This window comes from Monodelphis domestica, chromosome 7, assembly GCF_027887165.1.
Source record: "Monodelphis domestica isolate mMonDom1 chromosome 7, mMonDom1.pri, whole genome shotgun sequence".
NCBI classification, from domain to species: Eukaryota; Metazoa; Chordata; class Mammalia; order Didelphimorphia; family Didelphidae; genus Monodelphis; species Monodelphis domestica.
In genome coordinates, this window is record NC_077233.1 from 85191718 (window position 1) to 85212905 (window position 21188).

The 21188-nt window shown below is 52.4% G+C and overlaps 1 protein-coding gene across 1 annotated transcript; it reads left to right on the forward strand.

Moving 5' to 3' along the window:
• Positions 1-1157: 1157 nt before the first annotated feature.
• NACAD (NAC alpha domain containing) lies at positions 1158-17580 on the forward strand. Its single transcript, XM_007500463.3, has 9 exons — positions 1158-1340; positions 9964-14778; positions 14900-15055; positions 15260-15348; positions 16179-16259; positions 16600-16746; positions 16861-16989; positions 17098-17220; positions 17477-17580. The coding sequence occupies exons 1-9, from the start codon at positions 1274-1276 to the stop codon at positions 17489-17491; spliced, it is 5622 nt and encodes a 1873-aa protein (XP_007500525.2). The 5' UTR covers positions 1158-1273; the 3' UTR covers positions 17492-17580.
• The last annotated feature ends 3608 nt before the right edge of the window (positions 17581-21188 follow it).

Sequence of the window (21188 nt, forward strand, 5' to 3'; positions counted from 1 at the left end):
TGGAGAGAGGCAAGTTTTATAATTGTGTGTGAAGAGTAGCATTTGTTCACCTCTGTGATGGGTGGATAAGCCTAGGAGCTGAGGCAGATAAACAACAAAAGAGCAGGATGTCTTGGATTTTTCTTTTTGGAGGGGGAGGAGAAGCTCTATTTTTGTTTTAATAATACCTCACATCCAAAGAGAGCTATAAAATTGGAAAAAGACTTTTCTCACAATAATGCCACAAGGGTGGTAAGCAAACATTATAATGCCCACTTTACAGATGGGGAAACAGAGGCTCAGGGAGGGGCTCTTTTTTATTCCCTCTAGACCCTACATTGGTCTGAAGTCAGGAGTCTGACCAAGCTTCCTTTATCTCCAGGTGGCCTTTCCTCAGCTACCAGTGATTTTCTGGGTTCCAGGCACAAACTTATTAGGTATGTGAAGGAAGCTCAAGATTAGGGAGTGCAGAGTGAATAGGGATCGTTGTCTGGGCCTCTTTTTATTAGCACTACCATTTAGGCACATCATTGTCCTCCTTTCATAGATGAGGCACAAGGAAATTGGTTGACTCGTCCATGGACACACTACTAGGGTCAGAGGCTAGATTTGAACTCTGCTCTGTTGGACTCTGAAGACCAGCCTTCTCTCCACTATGCCAAGCTGCCCCTGGTCTGACTGAGCCCCAGATGTTGGGGGCTAGGGCTTGTCAGCCATGACATGGTGCCCCAAGCCAGCTTGGGTGCTTGGGCTTGTCTCCAGCGTTTATTGTCCTTGTTTGACACTTGCAGGCTGCCTGGGACAGGAGGACCCCGGCACTGTGCAAAGCACCCCACCCCCACACCTCTCAGGAGGCAATGGGAACCAGGGACAAGACCATCTGGAGGGCCCTGGCAGCCTTGGCCTCCCTCACCTCTTCCCACCATCCTCCAGCTTCCCTTGATGCGTCCCCATCCTTCCCCCATCTCCTTGTCCTGGTTCTCTACATCTCCCTCCACCCCCATCCTGGTCCCATCTCGTCCCTTCCCCCACCCCCGCGGGCTCTGCAGTGCCTGGCACGCACCGGGCAGGGGGGGGGGGGGGGGGAGACCGTGGAGGGCGGGGCCGAGGGGACGGAGTAAGCGGTGACATCATTCGCCTGACCCCCCCTACACACACACACACACACACACACTCCCTCCCACCCAGCTGGTAGCGAGGAGGCAGCGGCGGGGAGGGCGGGGAGGAGGGAGGGGCCACACCGCGGATCCGTCGGGCCCCCCAGCCCGCCCCGTCAGGCCCCCAGCCAGCCAGCATGCCCGGGGAGGCGACCCGCGCTGAGCTGCTGCTGCCCACGGGGGGTGGTCCGGGCCCCCGCACAGGTGAGACCTCGAGAGAGCAGGGCCCTCACCTGGGGAGGGGAGAAGAAAGGAAAGAAGGGAGGGCCAAGCTGGCCGGGCCGGGTTCCGAGGAACCGAGAGGGAGGGGACAATGCCGGCGCGGCCCCAAGCCATCCTGCCGTGTGCCGCCTCATCACTGCATCCTTCCCTCCATCCCTGTGGTCCTCCTCATCCCCAGCGCGGCTGTGCCTCATCGGCCCGTCTCCCTCCCCCGGCTCTCTCCCCCTACCTTATTCCACTTTCTCCTTTGGGCCCTTTTGAGCTCCCCCTGGCTGGGGCTCAGCCTTCTTCCGCGACCGTTTCTTCCATCCTATTCCACCCTCATCCCTCCTTTCCTCCTGCCAACCCGGTTGGTGCCTTCTGGGCTAGAAGGTGTGTGGGAAGGGGCTGGGGGGAGTGCGGCGGGGAGGATGACACCTACGGGGCTGGGGAGGGGTGGGAAGTTTGGGGACGGGCAGAAATCTCCCAGGGATGAGTCAAGAGAGCAGTTGTACCCTGGAAGGGATTAGGCCTCAGGCTCGGCTTGGGAGCGCTAAAGATGGGCACCTCCTTCCTGTGCCCTCCGCCCTGCCCTTGCCCTCGCTCTGCCCTTGAGTTTAAGGGCTCAGCCGTCCCAGGGTATGGCCTCACACAGATTTCTCCGCAGCCCCTTCAGAGGGGTGACAGATTAGGGAGGGAGCAAGACCTGTTTGTTTCCTGACCTTCAGCTCCCGGGAGCGCTTTGGGCAAATCGTGGCTTTTCTGCCCTTCTTCTCTGGGGCCAGCGCCAGGCTCCCTAAATGGCCCGTCTTGACCCTTCTGAGTCCTAGGCCCCGGCCTGGTTTGCAGTTTCTTGGCTCATTAGCTCTTGGCTGTTTTATTTTGTTTTGTTAGGGGAAGGGGAGAAGCCTGTCAGCCTGGGAAGAAGGGTAGAGAGTAACTTCCTTTGCCATCTTAAGGACAGGCATTCCCAGAACTCATTACAAATGTGCTCCAATGACTTAACTCATGAACCTGCTCCCTTGGGCACAGGAGGGGGACTAGAGAAAGGGGGGGTCAAAGACAACCTGAGTGGGGAGGCCAAGTTTGAGGGCACAGAGATGCCAGGGGAAAACCCTGAGCTTGAGAGGGCAGATGAAGGAGAGGTAGAGGGAAGGAAGATCGAGTCTTAAGAGATGTGGTGAAGCCCACCTGAAGGGAGAACTGGATGGAAATCTTTGGAGTATCTACTCCTAGAAAAGAACGAATAGTCCAGTGTCTGGGGGCCAGACTAAGGAGAGGGAGTTTTTCTAGGGGACCAGGCTATAGTGGCTTTAATGAGCTGGGGGGGCAGCTAGGAACAGGGGCTTACCCCATGCCCTGTGGTTGCCCATCCCTCCTGGGATACTTTCCCCTGGGGCTCCCTGGGCCAACTGGCAGAAATTGGATTTTTCCTCAAAGTGTCTATGGCTGATGGAGGGAGAGGAGAGAATGATACTGATACTGAAAAGTGCATCTGGACACCCCTGGGGGAATCTCCCCTCACCATACTGACTCAGATGGTGGGTGATTCAGGGAGGAATAGACTGGAGGGGGGAGGTCCTCTGGTCCACTCTTCTGACCCCTTGTGGGTACCTATAACAGACTTGAGGCTGATACCCGACTAATGGAGTCCTCAGCCCCAGTAGGAAGGGGATGGAGGGGGCAGGATTCCCACAAAGCCTCAGGGGTGAAACCGTAGACTTTGTAGGGAATGGGATTTTTTTTCTTCTAGTTTTGGAAACAAGTCACTTCCTCAGCTGCTCCTCAGGAATAAGTAGCAGCTAGCATTTATAGAGCACTTTATGGTCTATAGGCCACTTTATAGTCTCATTTGATCCTCACTCTGACCCTTCAGGGTAGGTGCTACTGTTTATTTTATTTAATTATTTTAAATTTTTAAAATTTTACTTAATTGATTAATTTAGAGGATTTTTCCAGGATTACAAAAATCATGTTCTTTCCCTGCCCTCCCCCCATAGCCAAGGCACAACTCCATTGGGTTTTACATGTGTCATGGGTCATAGGTGCTACTGTTGTACTGTTTAAAGGAGAGGAAAACTGAGGTGGGAGCAAGTCAAGGTTAAGTGATCTGCCCAGGACTATGTAGCTAGTCTGAGGCCGGATTGGAACTCTGATTTTTCTGCCGTTCTGACTCCAAGGCTAATGCTTTTTCAGCGTACCACCTGAATTCCTTAAATCCCATAGAAAGGGGAGCAGCTAGACGGTGAGATTGTCCAGCCTACCTCTAGTCCTACACAGACAGACTTTCCAGAGACCAACGAGTCTCCTTTCTGCCAGCCCTCCCTTACAGCAAGCCCCAGCCCCTGCTTCTCTTGGATCCCCATAGTTCCCAGCTCCCCCCTCTAGTTACTTGGGTCCCCTGTGCCCCCAGGCTGGTTGCCCACATCCAGGAACCCATCATAGTAATCGCAGCTGGCATTTACGGCTTTTAGAAAATGCCTTCGGTCCATTGTCCTGCTCCATCCTCACAGCATCCGCGTGAGCGTGATCACGCACAAGTGATCACCGTTTTCGGATGAGAAGCTCAAGACCCAGAGGGTGAGTTGCTCTGGGGCGCAGAGGTCCTAAGTGACAGAAATAGGGTTTAGCCTTTCCCAGAGGATGAGATCCCTACGCACACGCACACCCATGTTTTCGCAGGGCACAAAGCCCCGAATAGGGAGGATTTGCCCCCAAAGAGAAGGAGAAACCTCCAATCATCGTCTTTACCCCAACCTGCCAGTCCAGCTCCAGGGGATAGAGAGAATCTAGCAAACCGTCTCTGGTCTAGGGGATCAGCTAATTGGGGGTGAACAGAGGGAGGGAGGGAGCTTCACAATTGGCCAATGACTTTCCTCTCTCTAGAGAAGGGGGACGAGGCTGCACCCTCCAACCTTCTTTATAGAAAGTTCACCCATCAGCCACACCCGCTCCCAACATCCTTTGGGCAAGGCTGGAGGCTTCCAGGTGCTTGGAGTTAGTCCCACCCCCCAGGTCCGCTGGGGCTCTTAAGTTCCCAGCTCTCTCTCCAAGCTCTGCCTCAAACTCAGTATCAGCAGTTTTCTCAGTCACAGTAAGCAATCCGCTGCTTTCCCTTCCTCTCTAGACCTTCTTCTGGACCAAGTGGAAGCTAGCATTAGTCCCAAGCTTGGTGAGAAACTCCCTCCCACTCTCCCCGTCCCACCCCCCACTCCTTACCTCCTTTGGGGATGGCTCTTCCCGGTACCAGATCCAGCTGATGGGTGAGTTTCCCAGCCTGGGCTGAGGGTGGGGCAGGTTTCTGGGTGGCTAAGGCTGGAACCGCCCCCCACCCCCACCCCCGTCTGGAATTGGACCTCAGTTTTTGCCAGCAGTGTATGGAGGCGCCGTTCCTGGTCCCTAGAGGGTGATGCAGTTTGTTCTCTGAAGGGGGCTTCTTCCGGCTAAGACAATTTCCCCCTCTGCTTCCCCGGCTTCTGCCTGGTGACCGGGTATGGGGCTTGGCGAGTGCCCAATTTATCTGGGAGGCCCTCAGTTTCTGGGATGCCTCCCCCTCTCCTACCCTGCCACTTGGGGGCTTTGTTTTGAGCTGACTCTCCCTTCCCCTAGGACAGCACAGAGGGGAAATTATAGGTTAGGGTAAGGTGATCAGTAGAATAATCGCAGGTGATGTGAGTCCAGCTTTGATTTTAACATCCCAGCATCAGTTGTGAGAACAGGAATAGTAGTAGTATGAACCCATTTGACAGCTGGTGAATCCCAAGTCAGGAGAGCTTATTTGTTGTATTGTTGGGGTTGAATCTGGGTCTTCCTGCAACAAAATTTGTGTAAGTTTTTCCTTTGGCTATCTGCTGCCAGTGTTGAAAGGGACCTTAGAGACATCCAGTCATACCTACTCATTTTATAAAGGAGTAAACAGGCCAAATAGTCTGTTTCCTTTTTTAAAAACTCTTATCCTGTTTTAGAATCAATAGTATGTATTAGTTCCAAGGCAGAAGAGCTGTCCAGGTCATGGAGGTTAAGTGACTTACCCAAGATCACATAGCTGGGAAGTATCTGAGGTCAGATTTGAACCGAGAACCTCCACCTACTGAGCCACCCAGCTTCCTTTGCCAATAAATTCTTTTTATCTGAACCCAAAGAATCTCAGTTTTGGTCTGCTCCCTACTTTCTTTGCTTGGCACTATTTTGGGACCTACCCTCTTGCCTCAAAGATGGCATGAGATAGAAGCTGGGTGCAGGGAAGGAGTCCTTGTCGTGGCAGTCTGAGTTATTGTACATCCACATGGGGATCCCACTTCTTCCCTCCTGGGCCAAGATAGTCTGATGTGGTGATAAAGATGGCGCTGCCTCCCTTCTTCCCAAGCCCTGCCTCCTCGGATGTGCCCCTGTCTCCTAGGCACGTCTTTGCAGATGGCTCCAGATTCCGCCTGGTCAGTGGAGAGTGATGGCTTTGGGTTAAGGGCTGGCTCCCTTTCTAACTCCTGGGCCTGGGTGGCCCAGCTTCCTTCTTCCTAAAATGGGAGATCAGGCCACAGGGCTGCTAGAGAACTAGGAGCTAGTTTTCTCCTCTCCAGGCACCTTCAAATGCATTACTAAAGCCATCTGCTAATAATTTGCTTTCAGCCTAATGGCTCCTCCAGCCCATCCGGCTCCTGTTTTATGGGGGACTCATGTGAGCATCCCAAAGTGGCATCTCTTAGAGTCGGGGAAGAGCTTAATTCTACTTGCACTTTCTGTTGGATTGATGACAAAAAAATAAGTTTGCAAGCTCGAAAGAGAAGCCAGAAACAGCCCGTGGGATTCGGAGCACCATCAGGACCCCGAGTTTCAGGGGAACTTTCTGGCTGGGGCCTCAGGGTTTGGTCGTAGGGCTGGAGTCCATGGGCGCCACTGCTGCTGCCGCATACTGCCTGAAACTCTGGGGCTCCCTTAGAGTTCATGGGGTGGGAACAAGCCGGAGGGATGAGTGCTGGAGGTAGCCTCCTCCCTGCCTGAGGTGCGAGTGACTTAGGATTCGAGGTGTAGAGCCAAAAGGGGCTTTGGAAGTGTCAGGTCTGACCCTTTCATTTTTCTTTAATATCCGAAGGAGCGGACATTTCCAGGGTGAGTTGGATGATGTTCTATACAGCTCATGTGTGTCTGAGATGGGAATCAAACCTAGACCTTTCCTTGGTCCAAGTCCAACTGTTCCTCCCATGTCATATGGCGTTTCTATCCATTTTAATGATTCAAAAAGACCTTACCCCACTGTTCTCCCATGTTTGCTATCAAAAAGCCCTGGCTGAGAGCAGGATAAAGAGCTAAGCCTGGAGAGAGAAAGTCCTGGGTTCAAATTCTCCTTCAGACACTTCCAAGCTGGGTGACCCTGGGCCAGTCACTTGACCCCCATTGTCTAGCCTTTACCACAAGCCTTGGAGCCCATACACAGAATTAATGTTAAGACAGAAAGTCGGAGGAGTAAAAAAGGGGGAAAAAAGCCTGGCTGTCCAGACCTGTAGGAGAATGACCTAGAGATTTATCTTGTCCTTCCTTGCATACCAAAGGTCCTTCTTGGAGCCATCCTTGGAAAGTTGGGAAGATGGAACCCATGTCTTCCTGCCTCAGACTCTTGGGCTACTTGGCAAACTGCTCTGGGCCAGCTTTTTATCCACGTGGGTTTCCCATGCCTGTGGGGGGGGGCTCCTGTAGGGGTCTCTGGACTCCCCACCTCCCAGGCTGGGGTGCTCGTCCCTGGCTGACCCCAGGGAAGGCGAGGGGCTTCTCCTGGGGGCTCCGGAGGCGGTGAGAGGAGAGGGGCCTATGCTTTGAGGTTCAGTTGGCCTTCTTCCAGTTTCCAGGAGAGACAAAATGCTGAGTCAGGGCCCTGGGTTGGCCATCTCATGCTGGGAGGTTTCTAGCTTCCCCGCGTCTTCTAGTTCCATGTGTATTAGAAATAGATACTGTGGGAGAATATTTCTAGTTGTATTAAAGGGATATACTCTGGCTTGTGGCTAGAGAGATACTAGGGGGAACCTCAGGGTGCCTAGTTGTAATGGAGATAGAAATACTTCTGAGATACTATTAGAGAGAGATTCTGGGGTTGCCTATTGATCACTACTGATGTATAATAGATTAATATTTTTCCCACCCTCCTCCTCCCTCAATCCCTTCACCACCCTCTTCTGAAGCCTTTGGCTTCACCCCTCCCCCCTGAGTGGACTCTGAGGTTTATGAGGAAACCCTTTTTTCTCTTCCTTTCTCAAGTAATGGGGCTTAACAACAGGATGGAGAACTGAGGTAAGATGAGGTGAGAGCAATAGGGTTGTCTCTAGTCTATAAGGAGGGTTAGAAGGATTTGGGAAATGTCAGTCCTGTCACAGCTGTGACACAAAGTCTGTCAGGAGATGGAGGGCCACTGTTTAATCTTCTTCCTTCAAACCCAAATCTCAAATATACAATCAGTTCTTCAGGTTCAACTACCATCATCAGCCACACAAAACCTTCTTGCCTCCCCTCTCCAAAGCCAAAAGACTTCAGCCTATGACAGAAGCTAACAGGGGTCCTGTTCCCAGCTTCTTCCCTCTTCAGCCTGGCTTGACTTTCCTGGGAACATTCCATTTGGAATGTTCACCTTGATTGACAGCTGATGGATGTCCTTTACTTTGTCTTGCATGCATGAAATTCTCTCTTCCTTCACGCCTCTTCCACACAGGCTGGGCACAACTCTGTCCTTTAGACTATTCCCTCCCACCAGCTTTTATTAAAATACCTACTGTGTGCAGATTTGTGTTAGGGGCTAAGAAGAAAGCCAAACACAACATAAAGGGTTCCTACCCTCAGTGAGCTCCATTCAGATTTCACCTGAGAGCTAGGGTTTCAGCCAGGAGTAAGAAGACCCCTTTCTGTTCCCAACCACCCTCTGAGGCAGGGGTTGTCTCTCCCTCCTCTGCCCTGTGCTAGGAAGGGGACAGGTGAAGCCACTGCCAGGACCTCTTTAGGGGGGCTAAGCTTGTCCTTCTCCTCTCCTCCCTTGCTCTCTCTAGGACTCGTTTCCTAATCTTTAAAATGAGTAGAACTAACAAAGGCAGCTTAGGTGGTTCAGTGGATAGAGAGCCAAGCCTGGAGATAGAAGATCCTGGCTTCAAACGTAGCCTCAGACACCTTTGGAACCCCAGGCAAGTTCCCACCAATCGCCTAGCTCTTCCTGCTCTTCTGCCTTGGAATTTCTCCTTGGTATCAATATAAGAGAGGGTAATTATTAAAAAAGAAATTAAATTTATTAAAAATAGTATTAAAATTAAATTTTATTTAAAAGTAATTAAATTAACTATTAAAAATATTAATTAAACTACTTATTAAATGTTTTAAAAATAATAATAATGGGTATAGCGAATGCACCACCCTTTTAGATAGGAGGCATGTATCATCATGGAAGGAGAGCTCTTGGCTTTGGAGATGGAGGAGTAGAGTTCAGATCTGTGTCTAAGAGGCCTCCGTTTCCTCATCTTGCAAAATGAGGTTTAGACTAGAAAGATCCTTCTCCAAAGCTCTGTAAGGTTTCTCCCTCCAGTGCTCACCTTCTAAGATTCTAGCCTCTGTTCTCTGCCCGGTTGTGAGGTTCCCATAAAGCACAGAGATGCTTGATGGGGTGGGGGGTGAGGAAGAAGAGGGGTGGCCCCAGGTGGCCTCTGGCCTCTTTCCAGGTGTCTGCCTTGTGGGGGAGCCTCTTATTGTCCATGACCTTCCCTGAAGGGAGAGGAACCTTCCAAGACCTGCCTACCCCGTCCTCATTCAGGGCTTTGGGGACTGGGAAGATGGGGTGGAAAGTTGTAAGGGGCAGTTCATGAGACCCAGCTGGGTTGCCCCCTTTTTCCCCTTTTTCTAGCTTGGCTTGGAGAAATAGGGACTTTGGTGTGGGGAGGAGGAGAGGAGAACAGAGGAGAGGAAAACAGGAGGAGAGGAGGAGAGAGGAGACACTGCTGCTGTTCTTTGAGAGGTGATGGCACTCTGGGCTGGTCTTCAGGAGTCAGAATACAAAGCACAGATGTCCCACGTCCAAATAGGATCCTGGGGGATGGCAAATCCGGGAAAAGGCTTTGAGATCATCCAGTCCCAAGGAGGAATCTGAGACCCAGAGAGGATGAGGGAGGCAGAGCCTGGTAGTTAACATAGAGGGAGAGAAGGCTCAGGATGTCAGCAATCTGATACCTTCCCTTGGACGGTGGCCTTGAGCTTTATGCCTTCCATGGGACCAGGCATGGGCAGGGTGTGCTCAGAGTCTGTTTCACAATCCTTTTCTTTCTTTCCTTCCTCCCTCCTTCCCTCTCTCCCTCCCCCCCCCCCTCTCTTTTTTTTAAACCCTTACCTTCTGTCTTGGAATCAATACTGTGTATTTGTTCCAGGCAGAAGAGTGACAAGGGCTAAGCAATGGGGGTGAAGTGACTTGCCCAGGGTCACACAGCTGGCAAGTGTCTGAGGCCACATTTGAACCCAGGACCCCCCATCTTTGGACCTGGCTCTCCATCCCCCGAGCCACCCAGATGCCCCCCCCTGGTCTCCATTTTCTGAGAAATCACCAAACAGTGGCCTCCTCTGGTTCCTCCCTGATACCTTCCATTCCTCACTACTCTTGTCTCTTCCACAGTTGAACCCCATGATGCTGCTGCCTCTACACCCAGTGGGGACTCGTCCATAAGGGGAGACCTGACTCCGGGACCAGTTTCCATCCCCTTGACCTTCCTACCCTCCAAGCAGGGTGACCGGCCACAACCAGAGGGGGCCAGCTCAGATGCTGGGGCGGGCAGCACCAGTTCTAGCCGAACTGCCTTGGGAGAGTGCGGTCCTGTGGTGGGACTCCCCAGAAGCCTCCCCGAGGAGCCCCTCACCCTGGAGGGTCTGGAGCCTCGGGTCGTGATGGGTGAGGAAACAAATGGCAGTGGGCCCCGACAGGCTGCTGCTGAGCTGCCCAAGGAGCCCCTGGCGGCGGAACCCCTGATGGTGACAGCCTCAGAGCTCAGGGACTTGGAGGGCAGGCGGGCTGGCCCCAGCCCACCCCCCGAGCTGCTCTCTCAGGGTGACCTCCCTGTGCCTTCCCCCCGCCTGGACCCAGACCCTTACTTCACGGCTCCCTCCACCCCCACCAAGCTGGCCTGTTCCTATCTGTTCAGCCACACTCTCTGCCTGAGCGAGGAGCCCAGTGACACGGAGGCCGACATCCTCGGCTCACCACCCACCTCCCCCTCAGGATCCTATATCACCGCAGAGGGGGGCAGCTGGGCCTCTTCCAGCAGCTTCAGCACATCCCCATCCTGCTCCCCCAACCTGCTAATGGAGACCGAGGGGCCGGACTCTCCTGGGAACAGGGATGTCCCTCTGCTCTATTCCAACGAGGAAGGTGGCCAAGAGAGTCCCCTCGATGGGGCGTCTGACTCGGACGACACGGAGCTTCTGCCTTCGGGGCCCCAGGACCTCCCCTCCTCGGAGTCGAGTCTCTCCGGGGACAGTGGCTCCTCTTGGAGCACGGGGAGAAGGGAGCACCCTTTCCCTGAGGCTGGCTTCCCTGGCAGCGAGCCCATGATCCCGGCTACCCTGCTGCCGTTCAGAGGCAGTCTCATCTTCGAGGCTGATGCTGTGGAGATCATGCTGCTGCCCCAGGAAGAAGCTCTGAGTAGAGACAGCGAAGGTGAGGATGACAGTACTTCAGCCTCCTTCCTGCAGTCCCTGTCAGAGATGTCCATCAACGAGGGTGTGGATGAGGCCTTCGCCTTCCGAGATGACACTTCAGCTGCCTCTTCTGACTCTGACTCGGTTTCCTATGCCGGGGAAGAGGACGAGCGGCTCTATAGTGAAGAGCCCCATGCCCAGCCTCCGGCTCCTCTCTGGCTAGGCTCCCCAGAGTCTGGGGAGAACTTAGCTGATAAGAAGGAAGAATTAGGATCTATTTGCCTCCCAGCACGGTGGACAGAGCCTGCTGCCATGGCATTGACCCCTCAGGGCCTAAAAGAAATGGATCTAAAGTCCATTGAAGTGACAACATCTCATTCCACACAAGAAGTAACAGACCTAGAATCTGTTGTTGTGTCAGTGACCCCTCAGACCCTACAAGAAGGAGTAAACTTAGAACCCATTGCCATGAAGACATCTCAGGCTGTGCAAGAAGGAGTAGACTTAGAACCCATTGCCATGAAGACATCTCAGGCTGTGCAAGAAGGAGTAGACTTAGAACCCATTGCCATGAAGACATCTCAGGCTGTGCAAGAAGGAGTAGACTTAGAACCCATTGCCATGAAGACATCTCAGGCTGTGCAAGAAGGAGTAGACTTAGAACCCATTGCCATGAAGACATCTCAGGCTGTGCAAGAAGGAGTAGACTTAGAACCCATTGCCATGAAGACATCTCAGGCTGTGCAAGAAGGAGTAGACTTAGAACCCATTGCCACGAAGACATCTCAGGCTGTGCAAGGAGTAGACTTAGAACCCATTGCCACGAAGACATCTCAGGCTGTGCAAGAAGGAGTAGACTTAGAACCCATTGCCACGAAGACATCTCAGGCTGTGCAAGAAGGAGTAGACTTAGAACCCATTGCCATGAAGACATCTCAGGCTGTGCAAGAAGGAGTAGACTTAGATCCCATTGCCATGAAGACATCTCAGGCTGTGCAAGAAGGAGTAGACTTAGATCCCATTGCCATGAAAACATCTCAAGTTGTGCAAGAAGGAGTAGACTTAGAACCCATTGCCATGAAGACATCTCAGACCATACAAGAAACAGTAGGCCAAGAACCCATTGCTACAATATCTCAGACCACAGAAGAAGCAGTAGACCTAGAACCTGTGACCATGAAGACATCTCAAGTTGTACAAGAAACAGTAGACCTAGAACCGATTGCCATCAAGACATCTCAGACCATACAAGAAGCAGTAGACCTAGAACCCATTGCCATCAAGACATCTCAGACCATAGAAGAAGCAGTAGACCTAGAACCCGTGATCATGAAGACATCTCAAGTTGTACAAGAAACAGTAGACCTAGAATCCATTGCCACGATGATATCTCAGACCATAGAAGAAGCAGAAGATATAGAACCCATTGCCACAATGACATCTCAGACCATACAAGAAACAGTAGGCCAAGAACCCATTGCTATAATATCTCACACCATAGAAGAAGCAGTTGACCTAGAACATATTGCCATGATGACATCTCAGACCATAGAAGAAGCAGAAGACATAGAACCCATTGCTGTGATGACATCTCAGACCATTCAAGAAACAATAGATGTAGAACCCATTGCCAAGAAGACATCTCAGACTATAGAAGAAGCAATAGGTCAAGAACCCATTGCTATGAATATATCTCAGACCATACAAGAAACATTAGATGTAGAATCCATTGCCATGAAGACATCTCAGACCATAGAAGAAGCAGTAGACCTAGAACCTGCTGCCATGATATCTCAGACCATAGAAGAAGCAGTGGATGTAGAGCCTGTGGCCACTAAGACATCTCAGACCATACAAGCAGCAGGCCTAAAACCCATTGCCGTGACATCTCAGGCCCTACAAGAAACGGTAGAACTAGAACCTGTTGCCATGAAACCATCTCAGACCCAAAAAGAAACGATAGGCTTAGAACCTATTGCTGTGGCAGAGACTCCTCAGACTCTACAAGAAGTAGGGCTAGAATTCAGTGCTGTGACATGTCAGACATTACAAGAAGTAAGCCTGAAGCCCATAGCAGTAACCCCTCAGACTCCACAGGAGGAACCAGGCTTCACCTTGGGCTCAAAGCCTATTACTCTGGAAATGCTTCAGGCTGACAGAACCCAGGAAACACCAGAGACTCTCCCTGCCAGGGGCCAGGAGGTGAGAGAGGAAGAGAAACAAGAGTGGCCCCAGGATGGAGAGTCCTTCCCTGGAGCTGAACCATCGTTTCCCCAGAGAGAAGCTCCGCCAGAGACCTGGAAGCTGGCAGATGGCCAAGATCAAGGTGCCGAGGGGCAGAAGGGGCTAGTTGGTGAGGATGAAGGAGCTCGCTTGGACCCTCTGACTGAAAAAAGTTCTGTAGTCATTTCTAAAGGCTCTGAGAATTCCCTGTCAAGGGATATTGATGAGGAAAGGCGTCCCCCTATCTCCCTGGAGTGTTCCCTCCGGTGTCCTCCAAGCTCACGGGAAGAGGAGCCAGATTTGGGAAGCGAGGGCTCTGTTGGTGAGCAGGAGAGCTCAGAACAGGGCTCAGTCTCTCCCCCAAAGATGGACCTGGTGTCAGGGCCAGCGGATGCTATCCCAGCCTCGGATGAGATTGGAGCTCCAGGGCCCACTTCTGGCTCTCGCATGGAACAAATAGATGTCTTGGGGAAAGAGTTCCTGGCAGAGGTTGAATTTAATGTGGAGGAAAACTGCCCAGAGCCAGCTGCTCAGAAGCCTTCACTGGATGAGGAAACCCCAGAACCCACTGGAGCCCCTGAGCCTGCGTCCAGAGCCAAGGAGTCCCGTGGCTCCCCTGGGGTGCCTGAGGGCCCCCAGCTGGATCTGGCTAGGGATGCTGAACAAGCATCCTTCCTCGGGCGGGCGGAGGGGCCTAGCTCCCCATCCCCAGAGTTGACCGACCTCCCCTTTGTACCCAAGCCCCCAAAGACTTCGATTGTTGCTTCTGTGTCCCCTGTGGGCACTGACGAGTCTCATGGCCCCAAACTTCTGGTGGAGAGAGCTCCTTCCTCTCTTCTGTCCCCTACTAGCCGTTCCCCCAAAGAACCACGAGGTGCAGCGGAAGAGAAGAGCGCCCTGCCTCGGGGGAAGCCGCCAAATGCAGCAGGTGGCCAAAACACAAAATTGGGGAAATCCCAGCCCCGTTCTGCTGCTCCTGTAGCTGCCTTCAAGGAGGCCCAGAGCCCTTCTTCCCCGCTTATCCTAATGCCCAGCCCCGTGGCTCCCCAGGCCCCCCCTAGCCCAGAGGCCTCAAGCAATAAGGGCCCCCCACTTCCCCTGGCCCAGAAGCAAGAGGGGGGTAGGGTGGAGGGAGCGATCACTTCCTCGGCCCGGGCTGTCTCAGGGAACTCGCCCCCCTCATCCTTGTGCCCATCAGACCCTGACACAGCAGCAGCACGGAAAGTGGGATCTCCTCGGCACCGCTCCCCAAGGGGTCAAGGCCTAGCATCCCCCAGAACACCAACCCCAAAGGCGGTCCCCTATGCCAAAGACCAGGCCCCCGCAGGGTCCCCTGAGGTGATCTCAAACCCGTGCTCCAGGGGGCTCTGGGCAGGGCAGGCACCCTTGGGGGGATCCGGACCTCAGGTGGTCCCCAAGTCCCCCACGCCCAGCCAAGTGCCTCTGGGCCCCGTTCCTGGCCCAGGAGTCTGGGCCCCAACTCTCTCCAGGGCAGGGCTGGCTGCCACTCGGCGGGAGGAGTACGGCATCAGGGACGTGGCCCCCCCAGCGGGATCCCGGAAGAGCCGAGAAGGTACTGGGCTGGCTTGTGGGCAGGTGCAGGGGAAGGGCGAGGAGGGGAGGCTGCGGTTGGGAAGAGGCTCCCGGTGCATGTCTCCCTCTCGCCTTTCCGTCCATCCCTGCTAACTTCCCAGGGACCGAGCGGCCACCTCTCCAGGGCTCGGGGCAGTCCCGGTCCAGCTCGTCTAGCGAGGCCGACCCCCTTTCACGATGTGCGGAACTGGAGGACCTCCGGCAAGCAGCTAACATGGCCTTGCGCCCTGCCGCGGGGGCGCTCCCCAACCACAGGGGTGAGAGTCCTTTGTCGTCCCCCCAGCAGCAGCGATGCTCTGGCAGGCTCCCTGCAGCTGGTGCCTGGGGTCTGTTTGGGGGTGAGGGAGAGGGGGAGACCCTGAGGCTGAAGAGGCAGGGAGGGGGCTCTCTTTGCCCAGATGAGTGAGATCCAAGCGAGTGATTCATTTAAAATCAATCTTTCTGTCCCTCCTTGTCCCCAGGGTCCCGCAATGATTCTGAGAGTAATGGGGAGTCTCTCCCCGAGCTGGAGGAGCCCGACAATTCGGATCCACGGACCGCCCCACCCCAGGTACCCCCGCCCCCAAAAGTTTTCTGCCGAAGGGTTTGCCCACCTTGGGAATGGGCTCATTCGGTGTCTGAACTTGGGTAGGGGAGAGACCCTAGGGAGATACTCCTCCAGACGTTCAGTGGCTTCCTTTCTAGGCAGATAAAATGATTTGAACGACTCTAGATTCTTTTTTATTGCTTTCAAGTTTACAAAGCACTTTCTTTTCCTTTGCTCCTTGAAGCCCATAATACTGGCATCATCCCCATTTTACAGAAGAGGTACACTGAGGCTGGGAGGGGGTGCCATGTTTGCTCAAGGCCATTGCAGTGAATAAATTATTAAATTATTTCACGGGACCCTCACAACCACCTTGTGAGGTTAGGTGCTATTAGGATTCTCTTTTTTACACTGGAGAAAACGGAGGCAGACAGAAGTCAAATGACTGGCCCAGGCACACAGCAGGATTTGAACTCGGGTCTTCTCCATGCCCAATCCAGAACTCGATCCCCTTTCTAATACATGTAAGAACCGAGCTTCAGACCTTGACTAAGTCAAGCGCTCCTTGCAGAGGGACTAAAGAGCTCCCTTTGGACATGAACCGATGCCTCAAACCTGCCCCCCCAAATCCAAAAAAGACCCAAAACAACCAACCTGGGTAGCGCTTTACACTGGAGGCCCTGAAAAGCTGGCAAAGGCCCTCATAGAGGCAGTGTCTCGTCTGAGTGGTCCCCTTTTACTCCACGGGGGCTTCCGTGGTGAGGGGAGAACCGGCCCCTCGATGCCCCGTATGGCGCCCGAGATCTCTGGGGAAGGGCACGAGCGCCATAGTTCAGGCTCTGTACCATCTGCAGGCCCAGCTGGCCCACTCTGTGGGAAGCGAAGAGACCATCAACAAGGCCAAACAGAGCCGGAGTGAGAAGAAAGCCCGAAAGGTGAGTCACCCTCAAGGGGAAGGGGATGGGGGGCGCAGCCCGCCTCCCCCACCAGGCTTGGCATTCCCTTCCACCCCGTGACCAGAGAACTCTCCTGCCAAATGGGGAAACCAAGGCTTGGAGAGGTCAGAGCCTCAAGCCCGCGTCCGTGGTCCACATAGGTTTGATCTTCCATAGAAATCACAAGAAGCCCCAAAGGAATGACAATCCCTCCTCTTTCTTCCCGACCCACAAAGTGCGATTTTCTTCCCCTTTTCCTACAGTCGAGTCGAGTCACCCTAACACGGCCAGGCTGAGGCCCGGGCCGGACCCTCACCCTTCATTCCCTTCCCCTCCCCAGGCCATGTCAAAGCTGGGTCTCCGGCAGATCCATGGAGTCACCCGAATCACCATTCGGAAGTCCAAGAACATTCTCTTCGTCATCTCCAAACCCGACGTCTTCAAAAGCCCCGCCTCGGACATCTACATCGTCTTTGGGGAGGCCAAGGTCAGCCCACTGGCGGGGTGGGGTGGGGGGGGCGGAGTAGCCCTCAGGCAGAGCCGGGAGGGCAAGGTGGCCGCTCCCCCTCCTGCACATCCCTCACACCCTTGTTCCCGGCAGATAGAGGATCTTTCCCAGCAAGTGCACAAGGCAGCGGCGGAGAAGTTCAAGGTGCCGGCCGAGCCGTCGCCCATCATCACAGAGACAGTGCCGGGCCTTGGCGCCAAAGAGGAGAGTGACGAGGAGGAGGTGAGGTGGGGAGGGGGGACGGGCCACCCCGGAAGGTCTGGGGGGGGAAGGGAGGCCCCCAAGCCCTCGTCGCCTCATGCCACCTCTTGATTCCCGCTCGTCGTGCAGGTGGACGAGACGGGGCTGGAGGTGCGGGACATCGAGCTGGTGATGGCTCAGGCTAACGTGTCTCGAGCGAAGGCTGTCCGGGCGCTGAGACACAACAATAACGACATCGTCAATGCCATCATGGTGAGCGTGGATCCGAGAGCCGTGGGATGGTGCCCAAGGCTCCTCCCGTGTCCTTCCCCTCAGGCCAGGCTTCCCCCCTTTTGCCCCCCCCCTAGTCCCCTTGGGGAGGACTTTGCCTCTCAGCCGGGTCTGCCCAGCAAGCCAAAGGCAGCTGAGGTCCCTTTGGGTTTTCTGGGGGTGGGAGGGGGGAGAATGGAGGGACTGTTGCTGCAGGAAGCTCCCAGCCCTGATGTTTCTTTTCTGTCCTCTCTTGTAGGAGCTGACCATGTAGCCACTGCCCTGCCCGGCCAGCTCCACCCCCCCACCCCCGCCCCTGCATCCCTCGACTTAATGCTGCTCAATAAACCTGTATTCACTCCCCCTTGCTGGAATGCCTTGACTTCTGGGCTCCCCGATGGAGGAGAGAGCAGAACTTCACCAGAGCCACCTCTCCCCAAGAATTCAAGTCTAGAGGCCTGTAGAGACCCTCTTGTCCCTCCCCCTTATTTTCAGGCAACAGAATGGACCTCGGAGTGCTCGATGCCACCTCCTTACTAGTGAGGCTTGGATAGGTCCAATGACTGGCCACCATCCTCTGCACCTTCTTTAGGCTGATGAAGGAACAGGAGCGGGCTATCTGAGGATGTATTGGCGTTGGGGGGATGCATTTAGTTAGCTCAGAAGACCGGGAGGTCCTGGGTTCAAGGCTGATCTCTAGCGGTGTGACCCTGGATAAGTCACTCAATCCCCATGGCCTAGTCCTTACCACTCTTCTGACTTGGAACCAATACACACATTGATTCTAAGACAAAGTAAGGGTTTAAAGAAAAAAAAAAGTGGGAGACACCTAGTAGGGATGAGGCAAACACACCACTCCATCGTCCCAAAGAATTAGGTTATGAGAATGTCACGGGTCTTCTTTGGGACGATGGATGGCGTGTTTGCTTGTCTGCAGAAAACAAAACTAGGACTAGTGTTGATGGTTGTGTGTGTGTGTGTGTGTGTGTGGGGTCAGTCCTGAGACTTGAGGTCTCCTCCTCTCCCGCCCTGAATTTCCCCAAGGTCTCAGTTTCTTCCTCTTTAAAAAAAAACAGGGAAATGGTAGATAAAACCAAAGGTCCCTTCCCGCTCTAATCCCAGAGGACAACTGCCAGTGCCTAGGAGAGGAAGGTGAGGAAAAATGAGAAACTCGCTTCCTCCCAAGGCTGCCCTGACTCCATCCTGGATAGCCTTTGAGCACCCCCTGCTCAGAAGAAAGCTGGAAATCCAGCTCTCTTCAGCCACTGGCAGGCGTAGGGCTGGCTTCTGCTCTGGCCTCACATACCATCTCCCAACATCCTCCCCGCCAAAGGAGCAGAAAGGCTTTTTGTGGCCGGGAGGCTCGGGTCTGAGTGGGGCTGGTAATGGCAACCCCCAGGGACTGAGCTTCCTGAAGCAAGCTTTTAAGAAGAGGGCTCCAACAGGGAGGGGGTGGAGGCAGCATCCCCCCACCCTGGCCAGCCTTGCCAGCTGCTAATGCTCTCCATCGAATGAATGCTGACTCAGAGGTCATTTCCTTTAGTGCTGAGCTAAAGGCAGGAAGACAGCCTTCTGGGATTGTGGATTCACTTCACAGTGGGAGAGACATCCCAGGGCTTCTGTCTTGATACAAGTAGGGGTCCAGGGGGGAGGGTGAGAATTTCTTCTTTTCTAGACCTCTCAGAACCGAGGCTATCTACTCACTACTGACCTGCTATAGACACCACTAAAATTCTCATTTGAAAAAGGTTCTTTTGTCCTGTGTATTAAAAATTAACACCAGTTACAATCAGGTTTTAAAAACTTCAAGATTTTTTTTTTTGTGGGGGGAGATGTGGACCTTTATTCCACTCAATATAATATTTTACTCCTTAAATTCATCTGCATTGAGGCTTCTAAAGGGTCGGGAGAGGGGCAAGAAGACTGGAACCTAGACCTTGGGGCCCTCCTCAGGCTGAGAGAGGCTGGCTGCTGCCTCCCTTATTTCTTTAGACCACTTCACTGCCAGGGTTTCCATCTCTTCTCACAAACCAATGAGGAAAGCTGTTAGAACCTTTCATCTCGATCGAACTCTTGTCCAGAAGGCAGAGTCAAAGATCAATAAATAGGGAGTTCAATCTCCCCAGAAAAAAAGCACTTGATTTGGAATCAGGAGAAACAGATGAGTTCTTGAAAGGGACTACAAGCCTGGCACGGCGGCTTGCTATAGTAATGAGAGACTTTAATTATCCAGACATCTGCTGGATCTCTCTCTGCCAAAAACTAGAACAACCAATAATTTCTTGACTTGTATTTATGATAATTTAATCCTTCAATATGGAGAGGACTCAGCAAGGGAAAATCTATTCTGGAACCAATCCTTGCCAACAAAGGGGGAATTGGTTCCTGTGAGCCGTGTGGGCAAAACTCCATCGTGGGATTTTTGATAGAGAAGATGCTAGGCAAAACCTGATTGACACCCTAGAATTTTGGAGAATAAAGCTGGGCACGACTTCCTCTGCACCCTGGATGTCGGACAAGCCAGTTCAAAGAAAAGAGAGGTAGGATTTTATGGGGAAAATCAGTCCAGAAAGGAGGCTTTTAAGATTGAAACTGTGAAGGCACAAAGCATGAGAGTGATTCACAGAAATATAGCCACGCAGGGAACCCAACAATTGAGAGTTTACAAAGACACGTATGGTAGACAGAAACAGTAACAGGTAAAGGAAAATGGATACTTTAGTATTTGGATGCCCTGGAAGCAGCATCAGAAGCACTAAAGCTCAGACTAATTAGAGGCTGGTAAGGAACACTTGGGGCAACTGAGGCTTATAAAAAGCTATCCTGGGGAAAAGAAGAGCAGAGATAAGATTATTGCCCAGGGTGAATGGTATGGCAGACAACAGAGGCTACACTAAACTCTTAATTTGCTTCTGCTTTTTAGGCCAGGGAGAATGATCCTTGGCCTGGAAAGGACAAAACAAGAATAGTGAGTAAGAAGTTAATAACCAAGATTAAGTAGGGAGATAGCAAGAGTAGAGAGCTGCCTTTAATGAGCTCTTCACCAGGCCTAGATGAACTGCATTATATTAATCATATCTAGCATTTATATAGCACTTTAAGGTTTGCAAAGTGCTTTACAAATAGTCCCTCTTTTCTCCTCAGTAGGTACTACTATCCCTATTTTAGATAAGGCAGAACAAAGTTAAGTCTGGGTTAAGCAGTCACAAGGCACCAGAAGCTAAATTTGAACTTGGGTCTTCCTGATAGTAGGCCCAGAGCTCTATTCCCTATCTAGCTGCGGCTAGAGTACCAAAAAGTTCAGTTGCTGATATACAACTGGAGGTTTTGGAAGATCTTAAGAGGATAGAAAGGTTGGTTGGGGTTAAATTGGAAAAGAGAAGATCCTGCAAACTACAGGCAACTGAGTGTCTGATTCCTAGGAAAATTCTAGAATGTATTGCAGACTTCTAGGAAAAGAAGCAATTATCACAAAAAAAAAAACAAAAACAAAAAAACCTATGCATGGCTTAATGAAGAACAAGCCATGCTCAGGTTTGGCCCCAAAGAAGTGTTGAGAAATACACCTCCTTCTCTTCTTTGAAGTGCTGAAGAAATATGGGTTTGGAACACTGCGTCACACTTGATTGACAGTGTTAGTTTTTTTAACTAAAACGTTTAAGTTTTTAAATAGTTTATTACAAGGGATGGCTCACTTGGGGGTAGAAGAATAAATGTGGAAATGAAGATGATGTAAAATAAAAATATCAATTTTTAAAAAAGAGCATGTCACACATGTCTATGTGATGTCATTTGCTTTTTTCAGATAGTGTTGTTAGACTGAAGGACCAGGGGAATGCTATAGACACGGTTTACCTAAATGTTGGTGAAGCATTTGATATAACCTCCTTTGGAAAAGATGAGAAAGTGTGGGCCAGTATGTATGATTAGGTGTATTTGCTGCAGTTGGAATGGCTGGTTCCATCCATGTC